The 17,027-nt window shown below is 54.5% G+C and overlaps 2 protein-coding genes across 3 annotated transcripts; one reads left to right on the forward strand and one right to left on the reverse strand.

The window, feature by feature from the left end:
- Positions 1-163: 163 nt before the first annotated feature.
- On the forward strand, positions 164-1,610 carry COA3 (cytochrome c oxidase assembly factor 3). The gene is made up of 2 exons (XM_079797202.1): positions 164-417; positions 1,078-1,610. Exons 1-2 carry the CDS (start codon positions 204-206, stop codon positions 1,182-1,184), a joined length of 321 nt encoding a protein of 106 aa, XP_079653328.1. The 5' UTR covers positions 164-203; the 3' UTR covers positions 1,185-1,610.
- A 111-nt stretch (positions 1,611-1,721) lies between these two features.
- Positions 1,722-16,282, reverse strand: WNK4 (WNK lysine deficient protein kinase 4). Of its 2 annotated transcripts, none has more exons than XM_079797198.1 (19): positions 15,515-16,282; positions 13,959-14,131; positions 12,753-12,973; positions 12,299-12,456; positions 11,701-11,789; positions 11,384-11,600; positions 9,355-9,619; positions 9,016-9,137; positions 8,730-8,788; positions 8,511-8,628; positions 8,130-8,246; positions 5,054-5,191; positions 4,506-4,560; positions 3,796-4,403; positions 3,657-3,717; positions 3,150-3,558; positions 2,862-3,061; positions 2,643-2,698; positions 1,722-2,493 (listed from the first exon to the last, which is right to left on the reverse strand). In XM_079797198.1, the coding sequence occupies exons 1-19, from the start codon at positions 16,127-16,129 to the stop codon at positions 2,491-2,493; spliced, it is 3,684 nt and encodes a 1,227-aa protein (XP_079653324.1). In that variant the 5' UTR covers positions 16,130-16,282; the 3' UTR covers positions 1,722-2,490. The 2 variants fall into 2 exon arrangements, with proteins under 2 accessions (XP_079653324.1, XP_079653323.1); XM_079797197.1 differs by having other exon boundaries at positions 2,601-2,698.
- Positions 16,283-17,027: the final 745 nt, after the last annotated feature.

A 17,027-nucleotide genomic window follows, 5' to 3' on the forward strand; every position in this document is an offset into this window, starting at 1 on the left:
CCACAACGGCCGTGGACCCCTCAGCCAATCAGAAAGCACGTCCGTTTCACGTCTCCCCCGCCCTTTCCCTAAGACCCGGAGCCGCACTCAGTTGGTGAAAGAAAACGCGGACTACAGCTCCCAGCGTCCCCTGCGGAAGCGAAGGGCTGCTATTCCCAGCAAACCCCGCGCCGCCCCCGGACTGCGAAGGGCGGAGCGGCAATATGGCGGCGTCGGGAGCTGGTGACCCCCTTAATGCGAAGAGTGGAGAGGCCCCTCTGGCCCAGCGCATTGACCCGACTCGGGAGAAGCTGACTCCTGCGCAGCTACAGTTCATGCGGCAGGCGCAGCTCGCCCAGTGGCAGAAGACTCTGCCGCAGCGGCGGACCCGGAACATCGTGACCGGCCTGAGCATCGGGGCCCTCGTGTTAGCTATTTGTATCCGCCTGGACTGTAGAGACCGCTTGTGGGGGCAAGAGAAGGGGAGCAGTGACGTGTAGGAGGGCAGTATGGGGGTGGTAGAAAGAGCCTGGTCTGTGAAAGTCTAACCGCGGAGCCAAGCGTTTAATTTACCTTACGCTGTCATTTTAAGGTTCTATTTTATTGTAACTAATTAAGAATAACAGGTCCGCCCTAGCCAGTTTGGCTCAGTGGACAGAACGTCGGCCTGCGGACAAGGGTCCCGGGTTACATGCCTGGCTTTCGGGCTCTATCCCCAGTAGGAGGCATGCAGGTGGCAACCAATCATTGATTCTCATCATCGATGTTCCTATTTCTCCCTCTCCCTTCCTCTCTGAAAAAATAAACAAATAACGGGTCAGCCACCAGCTTGGCTCGGTTGTTTAGTGTTGACCTATAAACCAGGAGGTCAGGGCACATGCCCAGGTTGTGGGCTAGATTCCCGTTTGGGGGGGCGTGCAGGAGGCAGCCAATCAATGATTCTCTCTGGATGTTTCTCCCTTTCCCTTCCTCTTTGAAAAAAAGAAGAATGGGTCACGGCTTGGAAGAACAAAGGGCGACAGATTTAGGAGGATGAGAGATTAACCAGGAAAAGGCAATGTGCATGTTCCAAGTGGTTTCCCTAACCAACCTCCCTAGATGGTTACACCTTCTACTCAGTGTCCCAGGAGCGGTTCCTAGATGAGCTGGAGGATGAGGCCAAAGCTGCTCGAGCCCGAGCTGCGGCAAGGGCATCAGGCTCCTGATCCAGATGGGCACTGCACATTAACCTGCTGGAGCCCCTTCACATGATGGATAATGCCCCATGACCTGTAGAAGCTGAAGCCTGCTCACAGCATTGCTGGCCACCTTATTCACCTTGGACAATGATCAGCCCCAAGAAGCCAGGGATTTACACAGTTGACCATCGTCAAAGTAACATTGCCCACCTCACACTCACTGTTTGTGGTAGTTGAACCCTCCTTATAGTTTGTTTTTTTGCAAGTTATCTAACTTTGGCTTTTCCCAAATTTTCTGACTTTGTGGTTTATCCCCTTCACTTCCCAGGGGCCGGGAGGAAGGAGGACAAGAGGTGGGCTGTTGTGGGAGTGGGCCTGGCAGCTCTGTGCGGTGTTGGAGCCTATCGGAAAGATGGGGTCAGAGTGAGAATAAACTGAGTCATCTCTCTTGGAGTCAGGTGCGTGTGTTGGGGCTGACACTTCACGCTGGAAAGCTCCACGGGCAGCAGCTGCAGCACAGTGGCATGGCCCCAGGGAGCCGTAAATGTTTAACTAGAATTACTGTTTCCGTGAGATCTTTCCACCTGATTTAAGGGAGCGCTCATGGTGGGTCCCTGGGCTGTTGGAGACTGAACCACATCCTGGGGGAAGAAAGGTCACTCTGTCCTTTACCCTACAACACCCTCCAACTTTATTGCCTTTCCCACCCCTAGAGAGAAAGGTAGACGAAGGGTGAGGGACAAACAGCTTTCATTTCTTTAAACTTCCACTGGGGCCTGCCTGTGCAGGCCTGAGGTGGGATCTAGATGGTGAGGTGGATCATTGACTTTGCAGTTTCCTCATGCACTGCCGGCAGGAAGCCAGAAGGCTGGGCAGCTCTACCCCTGCCTCCTCTTGTGAGAGGAGAGTCCCTTCTAAGCCCTCCCCTTCCTCACCCCATCGGCCTTTGCCCCCAGTTCTTAAGGCCTGACAGATACAAATCCGGAGTCTGAGTTTCCAGCATTTTTATTGGCCGCTGCTAATTCTGGTGTCCACTTGCCCAGCTGGGAGTGTGCGCTGTGAAAGCATCTGCGTTTGGGTGGGATTGCTTAGTGGTTGGCTCTTGGCTGGGGAGGTAGCAGGCTGCAGAATTTCTTCTTTCTACACACAGCAAATAGTTCTCACATGCTTGGCTTTTCCCTGTAATGAAACAGCACTCTCCACGCCCCTTTGTCCTTCTACTCCCTCAGTGCTGAGGTCTTCCTTGAAGAGTTGTACTGATTCGCAGATTCTGAGAGCACAAGCTCCATGGTGGGTCCTGGTGTGGGGGAGACACATGGCTTCTATTCTGAATTCACTGGAGGGAAAAGAAAAAGCACTGAAGAAACCTCCAGGGTGGGAGGAGACTGAAGCTACAGCCAGATACCATTCCCTGGACTCTCCCTCCCTTGGGCCCGCCCTCACCATCCTGCCAACATCCCCGGCGAATGTCACCCCCTTGCTTGCCCGCTGCTCCTGGGAGCCGGTGCTGCTGCCACTCAGGGAGTTCCTTCGTATGATGCCTGGGTGTAGGATGGGGAGGGAGAGCACCAAGTGAGGGAAGGGGCCACGGGGAGAAGGGGGCTAGTCCCCCCAAACCAAGGGCAGACCCCCAGGGCCTTAAAGAAAGCTGCATCACTAGGGAAGAGGACTGGAAAGGTGGGAATCTGGCAACTGCAGTCTCACCAGGGCCTGGGGGCTCGGAACGCTGCAGGCTGTTGCGTCGGGAGGTGGGGAAGCTACCCTTGGAGAGGCGGCGCTGGCGGCTGGACAGCATAGCAGCAGGGGCCACGATACCCGGTGGGGGCTGCTTCCCAAGCCTGCTGTACAAGTCCTCAATTTCTTTCTTCTGTAGTGTTTGTAGTGCCTCCACCTCTGACAAGTGCCTGAGGATGCACCAGGGGCATGAGGGAGCTAGCCACACACTTGGCTCTCCCAAGTTCACTTCCTGTCCTCCATCCTCCCCAGACTCACTTCTGCCGAAGACTCTGCAGCTCAGCCCAGAATTCCTCATCCTCCCCACTGCTCTCTGATTCCTCACTGCTCAGACACAGGCTGCTATAGGAGTAGTTTATCCACACTGGGCTGGGATGGCTCAGGAGTGGGGAGCTGTCCCCCACTTGGGGTTCCTTCCCACTGTCCCTTTCCTCCTCCACTCCAGCTCCCAAGCCCTCGGCTGCACGGTCACTCTCGGCCAGAGCCTCCCTGGCCTCTGGCTCGTCTCCAGCATTATCCTCTGTGTCTGAGCTTTCTGAGGTGAGCTGAGGGGTTGGAGGCTTCAGGGAATCGGAGAGAGTTGGGGATGTTGGTTGCAGGGAAAGAGGCTCAGCTGGTTCTTTGGATGAAGTCACTTGGAAACGCCCAACAAGCTGGGGCTTTCCCTCTGTGGAGAGACATGGAAGGAGGGAGAGTAATCAGTGGCAGAATATAAAATGGACTGAGGATAACGGGCAGGGGAAGATCAGTGGTCAGAGGCCTCACCTTCAGAGATGGGTGCCAGTCTAGCTTCACCCAGGAGTGGCCGAGCAGGATTTGGGGAGGCCTACAAAGTGTGGTCCATGAGGAGAGAAATTATCCAGAATCGAGCCCCCTTAATTATCCCCCTTGGTTTTCTACTCACCTCACTCTCCAACTCAGCTGTCAAAGGTGAAGGCCTCTCCTGGCCACAGGGATCAAGGGGAGGGGGAGAGGGTAGGCTCGATAAGGGACCAGGAGGAGCTGGAGGAGACTGGGAAAGGAGCCCTGGTGAGGGGGACAGTAGGGACTGGGCCACAGTCATCACAGCCAGTGAGAAGGCACTAGCCAGAGAGAGGAGAGGGGCTGCTGTGGTGGAGGGGAGAGGAGAAGAGGAGGAGGAGCATGGAGGAAAGGAATGAGGCACAAGAGTGACCTGGGAACAACTGGGAGAGAAGGGAGGTGGAGAACTGGGGAGGAGAGAACTCTGTGGAAACTGAGAGGCTGGGATTGGAAACTGGGATGCACTGGGGGAGAATGGGAGTGGAGAGCTGGGGGGGTGTGGAGAGAGATTTGAAATCTGGGAAGAAATGGGAGAAAATGGGGAGAGGCTGGGATATGGGGGAGAAGTGATGGGGAAGATGGGACTTGGGAAAACAGGGGTTCCAGGAGAAAATGGGTTTCCAGGAGACAAGGGGGTTCCAGAAGAAGATGGGGAAGTGGAGAAGGCTGCCCAGCTGCTATGCTCCAGGGAGGTACCACTCTGGAACTCTGCTAGGGAGGAGGGTGTGTTGAGATTCCAATCCTCCATTCCCTGCACCTTTCCCAGGAGCAACCCAAGGTTTGGGGAGAGTAGGGACAGAACTCGGTACATACCACTGGATGGGCTGGGGAGGGGACCTGGGAGAACAGGCAGTGGTGCAGGCTCCTCCTGAGGGAGAGAAGGGGGCCCACGGTCACAGTGGGGAAGAGCCTAGTCTTGGTTTCAGATGAGGGTTCCTAAGCCAGGACTCATGGACCTCTAGGAGTCCATAGATGGATTTCAGGAATTCAGAAATGTATTTGCTTAAATATTTAGAGGTAAAGGGCATGATGTCTACAACTTAAGTGATTCAGAAAAAAATATATACACACAGAGGGGAAAAGAAAAAGCTAATGTAACAAAAACAATTAGCAAATCTAGGCTAAGAGTATCTAGTTCTTTGTACAATTCTTGCAACTTCTTTCTGTAAGTCTGAAATTGTTTCAAAATAATAAGTTAAAAGAAAAGTATGTATTGAACATATTTTTCTAGAACAAGGCTTTCATCAGAGGCTAAGAGCCACTGTTTTAGGTTTCCAGAGATGAAGAAGAGTTAGATCCAAGGCCACTAGTGAGGCAGAGAATAATGAAGCCTTGAGCAGGGAGGGAATCAGGAGTCTGACCTGAGGGCCCAGGGGCTCTTCAGCAGCCTCCACAGGGCCAGTATCTCTCTTCAACAGGGTCTCCACTCGATGGATAATCTCCCGAATCCTGCTCAAGAATCCAGCTCGCTCAGAAGGCAGAATGAACTCATTATATACCTGGCAAAGATCAGCAGGAAGGGGAGGGAGGGTTCAGTTATCCCACTCATCTCTCTCCCCCCGCCCCGATCTGTAAAAGCCAGCCTTTCACCCTACCGCTTCTGCCAACCACCAACCTAAAACAAGTATTTAATAAATGTCTACTGTGTGTCAAGCACTGTGTTCTGTTAGCTACTTTTCTCTATAGCTTAGAGGAAAGTAGCTAACATTCATAGGATGCATGTATATACCAGAGACTTTATATATCTTACCACATTTAACACCAACAACAGCTTTCTGGGATCTTTATTAACACCCCCATTAGAGAGTTAAGATAACCAATGCTCAAAGAGATTAAGTTCAATCTGTCCAAATTTACTGGATTTGCACCAGATCTGTCCAAACCCAAAATCTGAGTTCTTTCCACTATTGCCTCACATTTTATGTGTTTTTTAACCACAATTTTTAAAAATGCTATTCCAATGAGAGAGAGCAGGTCATTCTACCCCGAGTCGAGCTGGGGGAGTTGGGATGGCGTCACAGAGCTGAAACTCGAAGGATGAATAAAAAAATCCTTTTTTGAAGACCTACCATGTGTAGCTACTTCTCGTACATTATATCATTTCCCTTCTCATATGTATTATATCATATTTCATAGAACATTTTTGCAAAGTAGGTGCTATCACCTACATTTTATTGATGAGCAACTGAGGTTCAGAAAGGTTATGAAACTTGCCCAAGATTTTAGTAAATTACAGTGAAACTTGAACTCAGGTCTTATGTGGAATCCCACCCTTTTCTCTGTTCCACGCTGCTCATCAGGAAGAGAGGGGCAGTGTAGGCAGAGAGAACAGCATGAGTAATAGCTCTGAGGCATGAAGAGGCATGGCACATTCACAAAATAGTGGAGACGTAAGCACAGCTGAAACTGCTGTGAATTTTAAAGACATGTTCCAGAATATCAGATTTAATCTCAAGAGAATTCTGCTGCAGAGAAGTAGAGGGTGGCCTGGTAAGGAGGGAAGAGAGAGCAATGGATGCTGGGTTCAGGGGATGGGGTCTCTGTGGCAGTGTGGATCTGAGTGGGCTTGAAAGCTCAGTAGAGAAGTTTCTCGGGCAAGAGAAGAGAGACCCCCTGAGCAGATGGAGGCAAAAGCAGAAAAGCACCCAGCCGCTTCAGAGGACTATTTAGAAACCAGGGTGACTGGAGGAAAGAGCCTGGGAGGGTCAAGTAGCTTGATGGGAGGTGATAAGCTTGCATGCCAAGTGATATTTTGTCTTTGTCCTGGACACAGAGTGAATGACATGATAGAGGATAAGCTTTTTAGGAGGGAGTGCCGGAACCCTGACATTTCTCCCATTCCCTTTCCTCTTTCACCCCAGAGGCTGACAGCCACCACCCCTCCTCCACCGAAACTGATTTCCCACAAAGACCTTCTCCTGACAAATGCCAGTGTGATCTTGCCTTAGACTTCACCCTATGCCACCTCCATGAAACTCCTCGCTCAGTTTTTACTAACATCTTTCTGGGCTCCTCCTACTTCTCAGGTTCCACCTCTGTGTCTTTTGATGACCTATCCTCTCTCCCATTCTAGAACTGGGGGTATCCATGGAGACGCACTCTCAGATCTTCTATGCCTCTGGTTTTGCAGGCCCATCTCCCTTCACTCTCAGTTCTACACTGATGACTCCCAAATCCACCTCTCTCTCTAGCCCTGCCTGACCCATATCCTGCTTCTATGGAGAATCTTATGTTGCCTGTCCGTTCTTCAATTCATCGTGACCCCTAAAAAAGCCCACTTTCATTTCCAACTTTCCCTCTCCTTTGATGGTCTACTTCCAATAGTTCCTCCAAGCTACAAGTCACCCTTGGTATCCCCTCTCCCATATCAACTCAGCAAATATTTATTGAGCATCTACTATGTGTATTGTACTATGTCAATAAATTGCTGTATTACAGAGTAATTTATTTTCCTGAAACCCCTCCTCCCTCCCAGATAATCTATTCTTTCCAGTCCACACCTGACTCCTTGTACCCACCTGCCAACTGGATCCCCTACCCCCAACCTGCTCCCATATCCCATGGCAGATTGGTCTTCTTAAAACCTATTCTCACCATGTTACGCTCTATCTAACTCTCAGAACCACCTATAATCCAGGCCCACTCTACATGCCCAACCTCACTTCCAGAAGGGCTACTGGAACCCTTAATTCTAGCGTCTCCTCATGAAGCCCTCCCAATGCCATATTCTAAGTCACTATCTATTTCTATGCCTTTGCTCATGCTGTACCCCAACTAGACATGCCTTTTCCACCCTTCACTGCTATTCTTTTTTAAAAAATATATTTTTATTGATTTCAGAAAGGAAGGCAGGGGGGAGAGAGAGAGAGAGAGAGAGAGAGAGAGAGAGAGAGAGAGAGAGAGAGAGAGAGAGAAACATCAATGATGAGAGAGAATCATTGATTGGCTGCCTCTTGCACACCCCCTAATGGGGATTGAGTCCGAAACCCGGGCATGTGCCCTTGACCGGAATCGAACCCAGGACCCTTCAGTCCGCAGGCCGACACTCTATCCACTGAGCCAAACCAGCTAGGGCTTCACTGCTATTCTTATGCATCTGTCAGAATGGCATAAGTCCTATTTCTTCCCCTTCCTGCCCACAGTCCATCCTTTACTTACAGTCACAGTATCACATGTCTGGCATGTACTTCACTGTAGCTCTTGTATATACTCTATGTTAGTCTCAAATTGCTCCAGCTGAGGATCCAAACCTCACTAGATAAACAAATCTCTCCCAAAACAAGATGTCTTCAGTGACACTATGCTGAGTGCCATCAAGTGCTTTAAAAACACTTTTGCTGTTAGATGGAGGGAGGGGGAGTTCAGCACCAGGGAACATCAGGAGGGAGACTGTTGTCCCAAACCCAAAGACTCAATCCTCATCTTGCTCCCCCTCACCATGGCAGCTGCAATCTCTTCTGGGCTGTCCCCATCCAGATCAAATCGGAAGGTCACCATCTTGCTGTTGTGTGTCTGTAGCTGGCACTCAACCACTCTGTCATTCTGGTCTGAGACCTTCAGATTTAAATTCAGCAGAAGGGAGGAGGTCAAGCCCTCTGTCCTTACCAGGGATCCCCACCCTACTCCAACCAAGTGATGTGGCTGGATTGGAATTGAAGAGAAGTAGACCCTGCTCCCAAAATCTGGTATTAGAAACTGGATGCCACTTGGGTACCAGTCACACACTGCTACTCCCCTTTTCTGGCTAACCTCCCCCATCTTCCTGAAAGTTCCCTCTTGGCCCTGAAGGTTGTTCCCCATCTCCTATGCCTTCCTTACACTAGTGACCCGAAGCCGGGATCGGGGTCTTCGCCGGAGATTTCTCCCTAGGGGTCTCCTCATCCGTCCCATCCCTTCACCCATGTCGCTAAGGCCTGATGCTGCATCTGAGGCATAGCTACAAAAAGGAAAGGAGACAGAAGGTGTGTCAGAGTGGACACTGGGACCCCAGAGCTCCATATGTCTCACCCTAGCACCCCAACTCATACCAAAACTTACCTGTCTCCAGGGGAAAATTCACTGCCAGGGCCAGAACGGGGAATAGATAGGGCAAAAGTCTGAAATAGGATATGGGTTGTTGAGATCAGAGAAAGATCATTATTGGGATCCAGGGAGATGGTTTCAAGGATGCTGAGGTACTAGGGAGATGGAATTAAGGAAGATGAGGACAAGAGTGGTGTATTTCCAGGGCCAGGGGGCAAAGTTATAGGGTTGGATTTCACACGGAGGGAAATAGGTCATAGGCTTGGAATGGCTGGGAGCCCCCCAAGTGACCCCCTCTCACCGAGGGCAGGCAGAGATGGGACTCAGCGGGGCTGGATGGCATCCCCCTAGGGGGCTGAAGGGCAGGGTCTGAGGCATCCAGGAAGCCGGAGGAGCTGAGGTAGCCATCAGTCTCGCAATCCGCTGGTGGGGGAGGGGATCAAAAAAGGGGAAATAAAGGAGAGTGGTGGCAGAGGAGGGGGCTTGCCTGATAAGGAGGGGCCTGGAGTTGTCCAGAAGGAGCTTCCAGGTCTAGGTGTGGAAGGCAGGGTAAGTGACAGTGCTGCTGGGTTGAACTTCTGGGTGGGAGGCAGAGGCCAAGGGTTCTGGGACCTAGGTCCTAAGATCAGAGGTGACTTACAGGTGGTAGAGGAGTAGCTGGCATGGCGGAAGAGGAACGGCTGGTGTTGGTCTGCCTCTGGCTCCTCGGGCTCAGGGGGGAAGGAACTGGGGAGACCAGGAGTCATGGGGACGGTTGCTGGCGGGGGTTCTGGCTCAGGGGGGAGGGCCTCCAGCTCCCTAGCTTTGCGCAGCTTCTCACGCTTTCGTTGGATAGCAGCCACCCGTTCACGTACTGCACGGGCCACTGGCTGGTAATCAGCTTCGCAGACTAAGCCCAGGGCCACCTGGAATAGGAAGGGTGAGGAACACAGCTTGGGACCCCCCTCAAAGATCCATCAGAACACTTTCTTGTGGCCTCCAGGATATGGGAGTAAGGGAACCAACATTTATTGATTACCGACTATATCTATTAACCAGCAACTCCTTGTATTATCAAGGTTAAATCCTCCCAATAACCTCCTGAGGTAGGTCTTATCAACCCCATTTTTTAGAAACAAGTGACCAGTTCATGGTTATACAGTAAGTCAGTTTCTTTCCTTTTTTTTTTTTTTTTTTTTGTTGGTGGGGGGGGTACATTTGGTACTATTTGGAGACTTGCGAGGCCGGCTGGCTCAGTGGCTGAGCATCAACCTAAAATCGTTCACGGTTCGATTCCCATTCAGGGCACATGCCCAGTCAGGGGCATGCAGGAGGCAGCTGATCAATGATTCTCTCTCATTATTGATGTTTCTATCTCTCCCACTCCCTTCCTCTCTAAAATCAATAAAAATATATTTAAAAATACTTGGAGACTTTATAGTTGCCATAACTGGTGGGTATGGGGGTAGGTGCTACTGGCATCTAGTAAGTAGAAGCCAGGGATTCTTCTCAACATCCTACAATGCACGAGACAGTCCCCAAAACAAAGATGTCAGTAGTGTCAAGGTCAAGAACTCCTATAAGTAATGGGTCAGGATTTGATCTCAGGTCAGGGCTGTGAAGACCTGTTCTTACGCCACATTTCAAACACTTTCTCGGGTTCTTGACCCAGATAGACCCACATGGATGAGCCCCATCCTTTCAACTTCCATTTTTTAATTGAGAATCTTATATTCTCTCCTGTCCCCCTAAGGCCTTCCTAAACCAGCCCCCCCTCCCATTCTTCTTCCCCCACATCTTCTACCTCCCATGTACACCTCTCCTGGTCTCCCAGTTTCTGTGCATCATCTCTTTATTCATTTCAACAAGCTTTGCTGGGCACATAAAGGGGGTCGGGCAGGGTCTGACTTAAAGGCTGAACAATCTGAGTTTAGATCCAGCTTTGCCACTCGGGCACCTCGGACAAGTTATTCAACCTCTCTGAGCTTTCATTTCCTCATCAACACATCAGGATAAAATCATTCCATGTCAGGGTTGTAACAATGATCGAGTGCATGTGAAAGTGCTCCAAGCTGTGTACACACGTGGGCTATTAATGAGCGCCTACCACGTGTCAAGCAGTGTCAGGGACAGAAAAATCAATTCAACACAGTCCCTGCCCTCAAGGAGCGTACAGTCTAGTAGAGGAAAAAGCTAGAAATGCATCCTGGTGGAAAACAAGTCCCATGGTGGTGGGTCCTGGAACTGAGGACCTGCGGAAGTGAAAAGCAGCCCTTAATTTTGACTCTAGAGGGAGAGGCTTCCTGAAATGGACAGTTCTGAGCCTGGAGGAAGAAAGAGAAATAAAGAAACCTAAAAACAAGAGATGGGGGGAAACATGAGGGGGGAGATATGAAAAAATAAATAAGACGATAAATTGGACAGAAAGGCATTCCGGAAACTCTGAATCAGCAGGAAAGTTGACGTAAAGTAGGGAGGTTGGAGGACTCGGGTCTGATCTGGAAAATAAAATCTTCACGTATTGAACACAGGACGTGTGTGTGTGTGTGTGTGTGTGTGTGTGTGTGTGTGTGAAGAACGGAGCAGGAAGACACTGGCAGGAGATGCCTATTAGAGTAGGTTGGGCCCCTTTCCCACCACCCCGGGCTTCCCTCGCACCCGCACTGCAGGGCAGTCTGTCCTCCACTCACCATCTCCTGGGCCACCTCCTCAGCAGCATCCCGACCCAGCTGGAACAGGAACTCGATGGCCTGGTTGTCCCGCGGGCGCCCTCCGCGCCGCGCATCCTCCATGCGCAGCCAGAGCTTCAGGTCGGGCTTCTCGCCGTCGTCCTCCTCTGCCAGCTCCACGTGCACACCACGCTCCTCGCGAAAGAAGGCGTGAGCCAGAAGGTCCTGGATGGTGAACCTGAGAGGCGCAGCAGCAATGAAGCGAGCCCCCCAACCCCCACCCCCACCCCACCCCACCTCCCCTCGCCGCAGCCTCCTGCCCCTGCACCCCACCCCACCTCTCATTCTTATCTGTGCGGATGCAGCCTTCGATGATCTCCTTCACCTCGGGCATCTTCACCTTGTAGAAGCTGTTCGGCTTTGTGCCCTGAAGAAGGGGTTACGTTAGCCTCAGGCTCTCTACGCCCCAGTTCTCGGTTTGACACGTGCCCCCCTCCACACACTCCACCCACACACGCCCCGCCCGAGGGAGCAACGTGCAGTCGCAAAAGCACAGCGACTGCTGCAGGGAGATTTGATTTCGAATCCCAGTCCCCCCCTGTATCGACAATGTGACCTTAAACAAGTCGGCCTCCGCCAGTTTTCTCATTTGTAAAAGAGCGGGCGGAATATCTGCCCTGCAGCTGGAAGGATCCGAAGAGAGATTGGAAATGGAATCGTTTGTAAACTCTGGGGAGTGCTACGCACACATCGTTATTCTAAACAGCTTGTACTGAAGGGGGGGGGGGGGGCCTGTGTGCATCCACTATCCTTCAGTGTGAACCAGGGCATCTTTGTGTCCAGCCTGTTTTCATTAAGGGAAAGGGCACTGACCAGGGGCTGGTTGAGACAGGAAAATGGGAGGGGCCCTGGAATTCCCCACACCCCTTCCCTCACCGAGGTGACCTTGCGGTAGATTTGCGCGGCATTCTGGCACTCGGAGTAGGGGTACTCAGAGGTAGCCATCTCCAGCATGCACATGCCAAACGCGTACACGTCCACGGCCTCATCGTATTTTTCCTCGTACATCTCCGGGGCCATGAACTCCGGGGTCCCTGTAGGGTTCACAGCAGGCATCGGGCTGCAGGGCCTCCTTTCTGGCTTTGTTGCTCCAAGTACACAGGCTAGGCCGCTCTCCAGTTCTGGAGCACAAGTTGCAACCCTTCTCCCCCCCTCACCCCCCCCCGCTGCCCCCAGGCAGCTGAAGAGGGGATGCCACAGGTTTCCCCATTTCCCCCATGGTTTTCTTACTCTGTGGAGCTTGAAGGACCCAGCTGGGGGAAAGGGAGACCCCAGGCTCTCTTCTGGCGTGGGGGAGGTAGGAATGACAAGGACTCCCGGAGGGGCTCACCAATGACACTCTTGGCAAAAGAGGCACGCTTGAGTGTGGCCAGGCCCAGGTCCCCGATCTTGACGGAGCCCGTAGGGCCAGTGATAAAGACGTTGTCACACTTGAGATCTCGGTGCAGGATAGGGGGTACCCGGGAGTGTAGGAAATGAAGGCCCCGCAGGATTTGGCGGCTCCAGCGCTGAAGGACTCGGGGCTTCATCTCACGGAACCGCCTCAGGTATCTGCGGAGGGCGTGCAGCCAGGGTTGTGGTGGGGGAGGGAGCCCTCCCTGGGAAGCTCCCCCAGCCCTGCCCGCACCACTGTCTGCATCTTCTGCCAGCATTCTCCTGGCCTAGGTCTGTCCGCACAGGGATCCAGGGAGAAACTGAGCCAGGAGGTGTGGGAAGTAGACATGAGGTTATAGGGCTGAGGCCAAGGTGCTGTGGAAGCACGGGAAGGGATGACTAACCGCTGCTGCACGGGGGCGGGCTCCACAGAAGGAAATAACTGTGCTGCATCTGAAGGATGAGTAGGAGTTCAAGGGTGAAAAGGGGAAGGGATGGAGACTTTCCAGGCAGAGGGGACACTGTGCTCAAAGGCACGGAGACAGCAAGCCACAGGGCAGGGCGGGAGGAGGTGCTGGGGATTTGGTTTGTCTGGAGGTTAGGCTGAAGAGGGGGCTGGATCCTAAGGACTGTGAGCAGGTTATGAATTGTGGACTTTATATCCTGAGAGCTGTGGGAGGCCTTGAAGGGTTTTTAAGGATGGGAGTGATAAGGTCAGATTTGCAATGGAGAGATAACCCCAGACTGCAGGAAGATAGGATAGCTTGGTGAAGAGAGGGGCAGAGTGGAGAGAAGAGGGGCAGAGAGGGGGAAGGCCCTTTGAGGGGACTGCAGGTCTCCAGACCAGTGAGGTAAGCGGCAGTGAGGTGGGAGTGTAGATGGGAGACAGGAGGGAAACCTTGAAGACAGACTGATGGGGGAAGGGGATGCACAGGGTGGTCAGAGAGGAGGCATCTGTGGAGGCACCCACGTTTTGGCTATAGTGCTGAGTGGACCTTGCCATTCACCATGGCAGAAGCAAAGGAGGGGTGGGTGAGAGATAGTGAGCCTGGTGCTGGACCTGGATGTAGAGTTTGAGGAGCCTGGGAGAAGTTCCAGAAGCAGTGGGACCACCCACCACCAGCCCTCCCACCAAGCCCTCCCACCAGGCCACAGAGCTCACGTCTTTAGCGTGCCGGACGTCATGAGTTCCGTGACCAGCACGATGCAAACCTGGCCCCTCAGCACCGACTTCCATGAGTCATAGAAGCGGACGATGTTGGGGTGCTGTAGCCCCTTGAGCATCTCCACCTCCTCGGAGAATCGCTGCCGCTCGGCTCGAGACAGTTTCCGAGTCTGTGGGGTAGGGGATGGGGGTCAAGGTCAAATCTGGCCCGGGACCCCCACGGAGAAGGGGTTGGGGGGGGGGGACACGGGGGCGGGGCTGGGGAGGAAGGGAAGGGTTGAAGCTGTGGAATGGGGCTGGGTCGGTGGGATCCGTGGGAAGTGGAATTGCTGGCCTAGCCGGCTGCAGACCCCGAATTCCAGGTCCACCCCCTCAAGCTGTTCCGAGGACACGCCCATCCTGGGCCTGGGGCCGCCCCCTGGACCCCCTGCTGGACACAAGCGACTTTATGCAGCCCCGTCCAGGAACCCTGAGCTCAATAGCGCCTTTGTGGCTGCCCGGGCGGGCCATGGGGCGGGAGGGGGTGCCCAGGGGCTGGCAGCAGGCGGGCAGCAGGCAGGCAGACGGGCGGGCAGGGAATTGGGGCCAGCAAGAGGGTTAGCTTCAGAAATTGCGAACTGCTAGAACCAGGCAGGAGGTTGGAGGGCTGCAGAAGGAGTACAGTTAAAAAAAAGTAAGGATCAAGGACCAGGTTCCAGGAGACGGCTCCCTACCCCATGGCAGTCTCGCCCCCGTCTCATCTCCCTCCTTCACCCCCACCCCACCCCAGTTTGGCCGCCTCTACTAGCCTGGCCTAGAGCCTGGGGCGCGGCACTGGCAGGAGCAAGGGGCATACCCAGTGCCAGGGCTCCGGGAGGACCCTTCCCCCAGGCTCTGTTCCCCAGTCTGAATCCGAAGCTGCTGGCCCAGACTTAAAGCCCACGGGCCCAGCGCCTTTGGGTCTGGCAAGGAGAGCCCAGGTTTGCAGGCAATGGGATGAGGAACCAGACTGGATGTGGGCCAGAGCTGGAGCTCCTTGTCTCTCCCTACCCCAACTGGGAGGTCCAGAAGGGGCCTGGGAGGGCCCCATCCTGCCACAACAGCTGAAACCTTCTGGAAGTGGAGAGGACCCTGCCCCACCTTCTGGCATCCATCATCCCAACTTCCTATAAAGATGCAGGGAGAGGGAACAGGAGGACCAGGGTCACGCTGAGGGTCCCAGGACTGAGGGGAAGGGAGAAACCACTTGAGGAAAGTAGTGAGGCCAGCCGCCTTCTCAGACCTCAACTGGCTCTCTCCCCAACTTCCCATCCTACTTCCCACCTCTCAGGGCTGAGGATGGGGACTTTAAAGTGAAAATGTCCAAACCCACAGGGGAGCCACTTACACCACCTGCCTCAGTTTCTCTCTCTGCAGCCCAGAATCAGCCAGATCCATGGATCATCAGAGCAAGTGAGAGTAGGGGTGTCTGGTCATTTGACTGGAAAAATACCTCCCTCCCTTGTTGCTGTCCCCTGGGTCTCCCAACCCCAAACCTCCAAAGGGTCCCATCCCGAGGTGCCACCTGGCCGCACCTGCAGCTCACACCAGGCCACCTCCACCGTGGTGTCGGTGTCTAGCCCTCGATACACCGTCTTGAATGAGCCACGTCCAATCTCAATGTCAAACTTGAGGTATCGGCCGTCCGGGGACGTTGCCACAGCCTGGGTCTCTGTGTCCTCCTTTTCCTCTTGCTCCCGCCGCCGCTCCTGGGCCCCAGCTTCGGGGACCCTCGGCGGTTCCCGGGACCCCGGGCTCCCAGGGGAGCACGTGAGCTCCGGACGCACAGAGTCTGCAGCCTTCACCAGGGCTCCCCCAGTCCACGTGCCCTCGGGGGGCTCTTCGGAGCTAGGCGGTGGGTTCCTTGCGGGGTCGGCACCAGCAGAGTCCGGAGAATTGGGAGGCTCCGGAACGGGCGAGGTTGCCTGGGACCAAGAGCTCAGCAGCCCCAAGTCGACTGAGCTTCGGCGGCTGAGACGGGAAGAACGCGGCCGGGGCTCAGCTTTCCCGGAGAAGCGACGCGCCCGGCGAGGAAGGGGCCCGAGGCGGGGCGGCCCCGTGGCCGCGAGAGGGGGCGGGGGCCGCAGGGCCAGGTCGGCCTCCGCCTGGGACATGGGGACCGCGGTCTCTGGGGCCGGGGGTGCCAGCATGAAGAAGGGCTGGGCGCCGCAGGGCGGTCAGCCGGGCGGCTGGAGAGCAGGCGGCCGCTCAGGCGGACTGGCTGGGTGCGCGGCGCTCGCGCTGAGCTCCTGGGGCCCTAGCCCCCGGCTCGCCCGCACCGGAGCCCCACCCCCGGCCCCGCCCCTACCCCCCAGGGCCGCCCCCTCCGAGCCGCCAGCGGTGCGGATTCTGGTGCACAGCCCTGCACCCCAGCCTTCGCCCCGCCCCCCCGGCCGATATCCCTCTCTCCCCGCCACCCGACCCCTCCCCGCCCCGCGCACCCGCCTTCAGGCTCATTCCTGAGAGCTGGGTGCGAGGCCGTGGGGTGTCCTCCCGCACTCAGAGTGCGCAAACCTGTTTGGGGCGGGGAGGGGGGGCATGACGCTGGATAGGGAGAGGAAACGTGACCTCAACTCCCAGGCCCTAGAAAGGGGGGGTGGCTACCACAGGCCTGCACGCCCCAGATAAGGTAGCGCCACCCCTCCTAGTCGTCCAGAGTAGCACTAGGCTGACAATACAGAGGTCAATGGAAAGGTCTGGTTTTCTCCGACGCCACCATCCCTCCGGGCTGCACAGAGATGGGTGTATGCACCCCAAGACAAGCCCCACCTCCAAACCAAGGACCGGTCACCCATCCCTTCCACCTCCCTACCTTTACCGCAGCTTGGCCCCGATTAGAGTGGCTGTTTTGCTATGCGGGCTCTCCTTCCTCCCCCTTCTGTTTGCCAAAGTTTCCAATAAACCAAAGTCCATGTCCGGTTCACTCCCCCTCAGGTCTCCTTGGCCTCCACTACCTCACCCCACCAGATGGACAGAGGGAGGGGCTTCAGGACTTCCATGGGGGAGGTGAGGAAAGGAAGCCATTAAGTTACTCCGGTTCAGACAGAG

The sequence above is a fragment of the Cnephaeus nilssonii genome (genome assembly GCF_951640355.1).
Source record: "Cnephaeus nilssonii genome assembly, chromosome: 19".
NCBI classification, from domain to species: domain Eukaryota; kingdom Metazoa; phylum Chordata; class Mammalia; order Chiroptera; family Vespertilionidae; genus Cnephaeus; species Cnephaeus nilssonii.